The 9,476-nt window shown below is 38.7% G+C and overlaps 1 protein-coding gene across 3 annotated transcripts in view; it reads left to right on the top strand.

Moving 5' to 3' along the window:
* The window catches only part of LOC107722333 (protein strawberry notch homolog 1-like), a 21,388-nt gene that overhangs the window by 4,693 nt on the left and 7,219 nt on the right, over positions 1-9,476 (top strand). For all 3 annotated transcript variants that reach the window (XM_016530655.1, XM_016530654.1, XM_016530653.1), the window contains 17 exons: positions 1,408-1,744; positions 2,580-2,618; positions 2,776-2,876; positions 2,976-3,072; positions 3,269-3,429; positions 4,119-4,252; positions 4,346-4,436; positions 4,521-4,682; positions 5,884-6,019; positions 6,135-6,240; positions 6,343-6,496; positions 6,603-6,785; positions 6,878-6,975; positions 7,364-7,509; positions 7,691-7,885; positions 8,511-8,687; positions 8,818-8,990. In XM_016530655.1, coding sequence (XP_016386141.1) covers positions 1,408-1,744; positions 2,580-2,618; positions 2,776-2,876; positions 2,976-3,072; positions 3,269-3,429; positions 4,119-4,252; positions 4,346-4,436; positions 4,521-4,682; positions 5,884-6,019; positions 6,135-6,240; positions 6,343-6,496; positions 6,603-6,785; positions 6,878-6,975; positions 7,364-7,509; positions 7,691-7,885; positions 8,511-8,687; positions 8,818-8,990 — 2,490 coding nt within the window. The remainder of the gene's footprint in view (positions 1-1,407; positions 1,745-2,579; positions 2,619-2,775; positions 2,877-2,975; positions 3,073-3,268; positions 3,430-4,118; positions 4,253-4,345; positions 4,437-4,520; positions 4,683-5,883; positions 6,020-6,134; positions 6,241-6,342; positions 6,497-6,602; positions 6,786-6,877; positions 6,976-7,363; positions 7,510-7,690; positions 7,886-8,510; positions 8,688-8,817; positions 8,991-9,476) is intronic.

Here is a 9,476-nt window from a genome sequence, read left to right as displayed (position 1 = left end):
GTTTAGTGCTTTTTTTCTATAGTAGCCAGCCTCAAATGTCAACTAAACATCGGATTGGTTTTTTCTTTAAATTATAAAAAAGTACAAATATGAATGGTATTATAATGTTATACTAAAACTAAAATTTAAATAATGGGAAAAACCCTTAAGATAACATGTAGAAAGAAAAAAACGTATCTTAAGCAGGCAGAATAACATAAGTGGACTTTGAACGATTAATTTCCGCTTTGAACGATTATGTAATTGTGGCATTCATAATTGTAATCGCTATTAGAAATTCGATTAATTGTGCAGCCCTAAGTCATAGTACAAGCAGGGTATGACGGTAGGGCGGTATTAGTCCCGCCCCTCCTCCACTGTGATAGGTTAGTTGACTAAAAAGTGACAGTGATGATCACAGATCACACTGTGTTTTACCTAATATTGAAACATTCTTTTAAAAGACTCGGCGCTCCCATTGAAAACAATTGAAAAAATACGCTCTCCTCAGGAAAAAACTCTTTGGTGGACACGCGGCCTAAGTGTTAGTTATTTTAATGCGCAAGTTAAACTAAAATGAAACATCTTGTCTTGGCAACTGGCTGAAATAATTTTTTTAAATTAATGTTTATTTTCAAGTAATGTAATCTTTTTTTATGGTTTTAGTTAACTATAATAACCCTGCCAAGAACTGCCCACTTAGGCTGAAAGGCCAGTATGTCATGAGGCAACCAACCAGTTTTTGTTTTTAGTTGCTGTTTAGGATCGAGTTTATCAGTATTATTTTATACCCGATTTACAGATTATTTCACTGGTTATAAGTCTGAAAATGAAGCGCATTATACGTTTCTGCTAACTTGCAGCTAAGGGAATCAAACAACTGAATGTTTTTTTGTTTTACAACTACAACAAAGAAAAACACTGTTTGCATTTATTTCTGGAAGTTGCATCAAGCCTGTCAGATTGGAACTAGTGATTTCATGCCTTTTATTCTGTGAAATGTAATGCAGACAGTGAGTGAGTGAGCGAACTGTAGGCGGTCTGTCTGGAGCTACTGCTTGTGTGGCATTTTAATATTTGACTGTAAAGCTCAGACACTTGCATCATTATCACCGCATCTTGTGCGCCACTGATGACGCTCCCTGATGCACGCCTAACATTCAAATGCAAATGTTTATTTAAAATTCGACTAATATTCATTCTTTATTCACAATCTCCTCATCACAGGCAGGCACAGCACTCAATTCAGCATGTGTTCGTGTTTGTGTGCTGTCTGCGTCACTCATAATACGTGCCTATATAGTGCACTATATCGAACATTTTTTATATCATTATCGAAGAAGGTGTACCGTTGATAAATATCGATACTGTTTTATCGCCCAGGCCTAGAATTACGCATTGATTGTATATTCTGTGTCGACTTTGCAGGAGAAGCCTCAGCCCTCAACAACCACCTTTGTTTTAAATCAACTGAATCAGTTGCCATCACTGGGTACAATTGTAGTCACCAAACCATCAGCCGGGACCACATCCAGGCAGACCATCACAGTAACCAAGGTCGTACACACAAGTTCGACAGCACAACGGAGCTCTTCGTCCTCTCCCACCGTTTGCACTGTGGTCCCACCGAATAATGAGCAGATCAGGTTGAAGGACCTTCTCAGAACCAGCAGCCTGAAGACAAGCAGCCTTGGAGAGCTTATGAAGTTGAAGCCCCCACCTGACATAGCGCAACCTGTTGCTACGGCAACAACCACAGGCACGAGTAAGTGCTGGCAGACCGCAGACGTGCTGGACCTCGAGCGATCATAGATGTTTTTTTTTGCTTGTAAGGGTCTGTCGATGCAGCTGTCGGCTTTGTGGCACTTTGCAGATCTAACACTGAGTGCCAGTTTTCAAGTGCCGCCTCCAGCTGTCAAAACTAGAAACCAACATGAGCTCAAACCACCTTTGGAGGCGTTAAAGCCGTTTAGATGCTCTTAAGAAATAGACCTGTTTTTAGGTCTATTTTGTTACAAATATTATCGATTTAGGCCATGTTCATAGTGCAGCTAACGACGGTTGTCAGTGCTTCAGACCAGTGTGCTTTATTATGATAGTATTATTTATATACCAGTAGTTTTTATTAGTATTTCACATAAGCTTTTGCTTATATTTTCAGTTTCTATTTTTATTTTATTTTATTTTATTATGTGCTTTTGTCACTTTTCTTAATTTTTTTGTTGCTTTTTTAAATATTACTATTTTGGTTTCATTTATTTTTATTTCAGGTTAGTATTTGTAGTGCAACTTATTTCAGTTGCCAAGGCAGCATTTCTCATTTTCATGAAGTTTTTCATCCAATATTTGTTTTACTTCAGTTCTTCAGTTAACCAGATGTTTTTTTTTAATAGTTTTAGGTAATGACCCTGCTTTAAACCAAACAACTCTTCGATAATTTAAAACGAAAAAAAAAAAATTATGTTTTGAATTTCTAGTATTTATGTTGCACTGAAGAGTTTCTTTGTTAAAAATTTGAGCATTGACTAAAGCTTGTTTAGAGAGACTGTGTGGATGTAATCATGATGTTTTTTCTTTAATGTCAATGCTCTTCCTTTCAGAAATTATTCTGGTCTCCACAAAGATGATGAACAGATCAGGTATGGGTAGGGTTTTAACTGCAGTGCACTGAGTCTGTTTTCACAGGTGCTTTTCATGTTGTGGTGGGGCCGTATCATTTCTGGCAAGCCGCTGTGAGTGTGTGTGTGAATATTTGTCTCATATCTGTGAATATTTTTTTGTCTCCGTTTTCTTCAGCGGAATTAAACAATGGCTTGAAAAAGGAAGTGTCCAGCAAAGATGTAGCAAGAATATGGGTCAACGATGACATGAAAATGCGGAGCTTCTCACCTGTAAATGTAAGTTTATTTATTCGTATTTAAATGTAATGAGACATTCACTGAGACCTTTAGCTTTCATTTACATTTTTTGGATTGTTTTTATTTATTTTAATGTAGAAATCACCAGGAGTGAAGGAGGAAGAGGAACCAGAGGAAGAGGAAGAAGAGGAGCTGGGTCATGCAGAGACGTATGCCGAATACATGCCAATGAAACGTATGTATAATCGTGTTATCAGAGTGCTTAAGTAAAGGATTGTGCACAGCCAGCAATTCCTTAGCTGTACATTGTATGTAATCTATGAAAAATATTGGGTTGTTATTAATAATAGTGCCAACTAAGCCATAGTTTTTTTTTTTTTCTTTTCACTGTTTTGGCAAGTTTGTAAAGTTGATCTTATTTCGTCTCTCAGTGAGAATTGGACTGCGACACCCTGATCCTGTGGTGGAGACCAGCTCTCTGTCCAGTGTCAACCCACCAGATGTGTGGTACCGACTTTCCATTCCAGAGGAGACCATCGATAGAGGCTGGTTATCTGCCCTACAGCTTGAGGCAGTCACGTATGCTGCTCAGGTTTGGACCTTTTTGCATATTCTAACCTCAAATGTTATTACCACTTCTGTCACTTTTCCACTGCATGGTACGGCACGGTACTGTTCACTTTTGGGGGGTTTTCCACTGGGTACAGTACCTTGTACTTTTTTCAGTACCACCTCGGTTGAGGTTCAAAGCGAACCGTACCGTTACCAAAATGTGACTTGTAAACTCTGCTGATCACTGATTGGCCGGAGAGAATCGTCACTACCTGCGTAACTGAACTTGCGACACAGAGACACAACAGACCCGCTAGATTTAAATCAGTGAAGGATCGAACGCATCTGTTTTGAACGAGTGCATCGTTTTTTTTAACAAAAAAACGTTGTCTGTTGAGGAAGTACAGACGTTCCTCTCATTGATAGCAGAGGAGCGGATCCAGTGAAAGCTTGATGGGGCGACACGGAATGAAAAAGGTTTTCAGGTGTCGCAGCAGTAGAGGGTGGCGCAACTATAACGACATGTGAATAATCCCGCCCACTCTAAAGCGATACTAAACTGCAGTGGAAATGCAAACCGAGCCGTGCCGAGTCGTACAACGCAGTGGAAAAGCGCCATTAGAAAACCAATTAGTTAATTTTTCAGGTCAAATCACAATTACTATAGTTTCTAAAATGATGTATTGCAGTATTTAGATCTGTCTCTTTCAATCATGTCTCTTCATACAGCAACATGAGACATTCCTACCAAATGGAGACAGAGCAGCCTACTTGATTGGAGACGGGGCCGGCGTTGGAAAGGGTAGAACCATTGCTGGAATCATATATGAAAATTATCTTCTTGGCAGGAAAAGGTCCCTCTGGTAATCACTTTGTTTTCTTCCTCCTTCAAGCTGCTTTTTGGTGTGTAATTGTACCATTATTCATGTTTTTTTTTCCACCACCGGTCTGTACAGGTTTAGTGTCTCAAATGACTTGAAATACGATGCAGAGAGGGACTTGAGAGACATCAGAGCAAAGAATATTCAGGTCTATTCGCTAAACAAGGTACATTAAGTGCTTCTTAGACAACATATGAGATGTTTGTGTATTTTGAGTAGAAAATACATTTTCTACACATCTCTCTTTCAGTTCAAATATGGAAAGATCTCATCAAAACACAATGGGAGTGTGAAAAAAGGTGTGATCTTTGCCACATACTCATCCTTGATTGGAGAGAGCCAGTCTGGGGGAAAGTACAAGACGAGATTCAAACAGTTACTACACTGGTGTGGAGATGACTTTGATGGTGTTGTATCCTTTCAAGTTAAAAGGAAATAGTAGGAAGGAAGAAAGTCAGAGATTGACAATTTTATAACAAAATTCATACAATAAATGACGTTTTGACGCTCTTTAATGTGGCGTTTTGGCACTCAGTTCAAGCGACAGTATTTCAACTGTGGAAAGACATCAATAAAACAGATTGTAAACAATGTCATGTAACATTACATTTAGCTTAGGAAAACCAATGTCTGTGTCTGCAGCTTGCTAGCTAAAAAAAGTAACTCTATAGATATGCACTAAATAACATGCAATTGTTTTACTTTATGACATTTGACATATTTAATGTATGTTATGTCAGTGAATCTCTCACGAAAACAAGTTATTATTATAGCCATTTAAATTTAAATGTTTATATGTGACCCTGGACCACAAAACCAGTCATAAGGGTTAATAAAAAAATTTTTTTTAAAAGCTTTCCATTGATGTATGGTTTGTTAGGATAGGACAATATTTGGCTGAATATTTTGCAAATACAACTATTTGCAAATCTGGAATCTGAGGGTACAAAAAAAATCAAAATATTGAGAAAATCGCCTTTAAAGTTGTCCAAATGAAGTTCTTGGCAATGCATATTACTAATCAAAAATTACATTATATATATTTGTGGTAGGAAATTTGCAAAATATCTTCATGGAACATGATCTTTACTTAATAGCCTAATGATTTTTGGCGTAAAAGAAAAATCTATAATTTTGACCCATACAATGTATTGTTGGCTATTGCTTCAAATATACCCGTGCGGCTTATGACTGGTTTTGTGATCCAGGGTCACATATTTCAGCAGCAAATTAATATATCGATAAAAAGGTATTTAAATTGGCCCTAAGTTTTTATTGTTTATATACAGCTCAGTTTTTATGTGTTGATCTATTAAAACATTTAAATTGGCTTTGATTTTCAGAAAATTTAAAAACTTCAATTTAGTTTTCATATAAAAAAAAAATCAGTGCATTGCTAGTTGTCATGTAAAAAACAAAATCAAAAGTTGATAAATTCACGATTCTCATTTCCACAATTTTGACATTCCTAGAAGAACATTCCATGCTCTAGACCAAATATAATCACGTTTCATTGCATATTGACTGAACCGCAATGAAGAGCTTCACATGGTGTGATTGTATTCAGCTCTCTGGTAACTATGGTGACTGATTCCCTTGACTGAGCATCTTAGATCATATTTGATGAGTGTCACAAAGCCAAAAATGTTTGCCCTATTGGGTCATCCAAACCCACAAAGACCGGGCTAGCGGTTTTAGAGCTGCAGAATAAGCTGCCAAAAGCCCGGGTTGTGTACGCAAGTGCTACAGGTATGTGACTGTGTATGTTATGTATCTATCAGCATGGATGCATTAATGTTTCTTTTTCCAATGCATTTATTTCTGTATTTTGCTATTTATACATCTTTTGTTTGGTTTTGTGTAGGAGCATCCGAACCCCGCAATATGGCCTACATGAATCGCCTTGGGATCTGGGGAGAAGGAACTCCATTTAAGGAATTTACAAATTTTATCCAAGCTGTTGAAAGAAGGCAAGTCGATCAGATCAGAGTTTGTGTCCATGACCTTGCTTTTTAGTACCAGCATACATCCTCAATATTGAATGCAACCCTATTTTGGTTGGTTTATTTTAGAGGTGTTGGTGCCATGGAGATTGTTGCCATGGATATGAAGCTGAGAGGAATGTACATCGCTCGACAGCTGAGCTTCACAGGCGTGACGTTTAAAATCGAAGAAGTTCCCTTAACGCAGGACTACATCAAGATGTACAACAAAGCAGTTCGCTTGGTGCGTAAAATGCCAGAACTAAAACTGAACTGTTTTTTGCCATTAGTTATGTGTGACTTCGAATCCTTTAAATTATCATAAAGTCAGTTATTTTGCAAACTTGCAGTGGGTCAGTGCAAGAGAAAAGTTCCAGCAAGCTGCCAACCTGATGGATGCTGAACAACGGATGAAAAAGTCCATGTGGGGTCAGTTCTGGTCTGCCCACCAGAGGTTCTTCAAGTACCTGTGCATTGCCTCCAAGGTTCGGAGAGTGGTGCAGCTGGCCAGAGAGGAGGTTAAAAATGGAAAGGTTAGATTGGACATTCTCTTATAACAAAAAAGCTTTCAGAGAGAAAGAATTACGGTGATTTTGGTTGTGCTGATCTGTAACCTTCTCTGTAGTGTGTGGTGATTGGTCTTCAATCAACTGGAGAGGCTCGAACCCTTGAGGCCTTGGAGGAGGGAGGAGGCGAGCTCAATGACTTTGTCTCCACTGCAAAGTGAGTGTAATACATTTGCAGGAAGTAGTTTTAATATTTTGTCCTAAAATGAAAATGTTCTATCCCTCAGGCCATCCAAGATTTAGATGCGTTTGTTTGTTCATCTGAACAGATTTTAGAAATTTAGTATTATAGCAAAAATTCACTGCAGCGCATCCATTGATGAGCAAGTGATATAATGCTAAATTTCTCCAAATCTGTTCTGATGAAGAAACAAACTCATCTTGGATGACCTGAGGGTAAGCAAATTTTTACATTTAGGTGAACTCTTTCTTAAAGGGAAATAATTCCTTTTATACATGCTTTAGTCTGTAACTGATTAAAATTGACAAAGTATAATTTTCAATGATGTTTTTAACTGAAAGTATCTATGCACAATCTTTTAAAGGGGTGTACTACAGTCCCTGGTAGAGAAGCATTTTCCTGCACCAGACAGACAAAAACTCTTCAGTCTTTTAGGCATCGACCTAAGTGTGAAGGAAACGCCTTCACCTAAAGAGACCTCCGCTGAGCAGAAGGGCAAAAAGCGAAAAGGTACTATTTGCATGCATGTGGAAACCGCAATAGCGATGCCTTGTTATATTTAGCAGCAGTATCTACCCTGAAACTATGAGCACATTTCAATGTTGGAGGAAGTAAAACCACTCTTGGGTTTTTGGGTTACTCAAATTGAAAATGAGGGGGAGTAATGACCGTGGTTGACTTGTGTTTGCAGGTCCAGAAGCAAAGAAGCAAGTGAAGAAGGCTCGTAAATCTGGGGGTCTGTCTGGTACCAGCTCAGACGAGAGCAACTCTGATTCGGACAAAGATGCGGAAAGCGACGACAGCTTCAAGTCGGTCAGCTCAGGGGAGGAGGATGAAGATGACTTCAATCCTTTTAAGGATGATTCCAGTGAGGATGAGGAAGATGGTGAGAATCTGTAATCATTTTTTATATAGCGCTTTATACAATGGACCCCTTTTCACAGACTGATGATGCAAAGTTATTAACATTGTAAATTATAACTCTACACATTGTCATATTACCTTGGCTTTAAATTACAGGAGACTAGTTAACGCCTTTGCACGAGTGTTTCTAATACAGCATCTGAGGGAGGAGAGGGACTGATGGCAAATTTGACATCTGTCTCTCTTCTGATCAATGTACTCCCTTTATATTTTTCCATCTTTTGTAAAAACATTATTGTGGATTTCCACCCCCCCACATTAGGCCAAATGTGAACGCAAATGTGAAAAGGGTCTATACAGATTATTTCAAAGCAGCTTGATGTTGATAAACAGGAAATTAGCATTGTTAATGTTGCAGCTATAAAGCAGCTCTACAGAAGACAATACTGTCATTATTTAACTTGGGTCAGTTCAGCGTTGATTCACTTCTGTTCAGTAACTGTGTCAATGTTGCAAAGTTCATTAGATATAAAATGAATCCAGTTCACCAATAAGCAGCTTAACAGAAGACAATAGTGTCATTTATTCTTAATTCAATTCACTGTTGATACCATATTGTCAAATGCTGACATATGTTTGAAACTTAGATCCGTGGCTCATCAGAAAAGACACTAAAAAGAGCAAAGACAAGAGGAACAAGAAGAAGAAAAAGAGCATTGATCCAGACTCTATTCAAAGTGCCTTGTTAGCCTCCGGTCTTGGAACAACCAGACCCACTTTTACAACCCCCACCATCAAACCTTCAAACAACACGGTTGCTGTAGGTAAGTAACCAGTGAGCAGTGAGTTTCATCACGTTACAGCTGAAAGTTGTTCAGTAAAGCAGTATAATGAAGAAGGTCATTGTCCAAAGTATATCAATACTAATAATCACACTAAATAATTATTCTTAAGCCAAAAGTGAGCCAGAGGAGAGCAGCTGTGTAACCAGTCAGGATGCTGTTGAAGATGCCCAGCGGATGAAGAGGGGCCTGCTGGAGAAACTGGAGCAGCTGGCAGAGGATCTGCCGCCCAACACGCTCGATGAACTCATCGATGAGCTGGGAGGCCCTGATAATGTTGCAGAGGTTGGTCTTTTCATAAAGACTATTTTTAGGGCCACCAGTTATTTTGTGTAGTGCTGGGCGGTATACCGGTTCATACCGAATACCGGTGTTTATTTTTGTTATGATATGAATTTTTAAAATACCGCAATACCGGTCGGTGTATGTCGCTTAAATAAAGTTCGGAACGCGACACTGTTTGAGAGGGGTCCCTTTTCACTTTTGCACTGCTGTATGTGTTACTAAGCGTGAAAGTTCCGAAACTGAAGCTGTAGAACTAATAGAACGTGATCTCATCCACAATATCCACATTGACTGCCACAAATATCCACCGCCCCCTGCCATCAGCTCCCGCGTCTCACACACACGAGCGCGACTTTAGCACTAGATTTAGCAACTTTTAGCGCTTTTTTTTTCATAAAATATTCAAACTGACAAACCTAGCGACTTTTTTGGATAAACCTTAGCTATGGTTCAGTTGGAAGATTTCGCCAGTGCTGTCCCGCAAAC

Source organism: Sinocyclocheilus rhinocerous, unplaced genomic scaffold (assembly GCF_001515625.1).
Source record: "Sinocyclocheilus rhinocerous isolate Xijiao unplaced genomic scaffold, SAMN03320098_v1.1 scaffold874, whole genome shotgun sequence".
NCBI classification, from domain to species: Eukaryota; Metazoa; Chordata; class Actinopteri; order Cypriniformes; family Cyprinidae; genus Sinocyclocheilus; species Sinocyclocheilus rhinocerous.
This window is presented reverse-complemented; position numbering and strand designations above follow the sequence as displayed.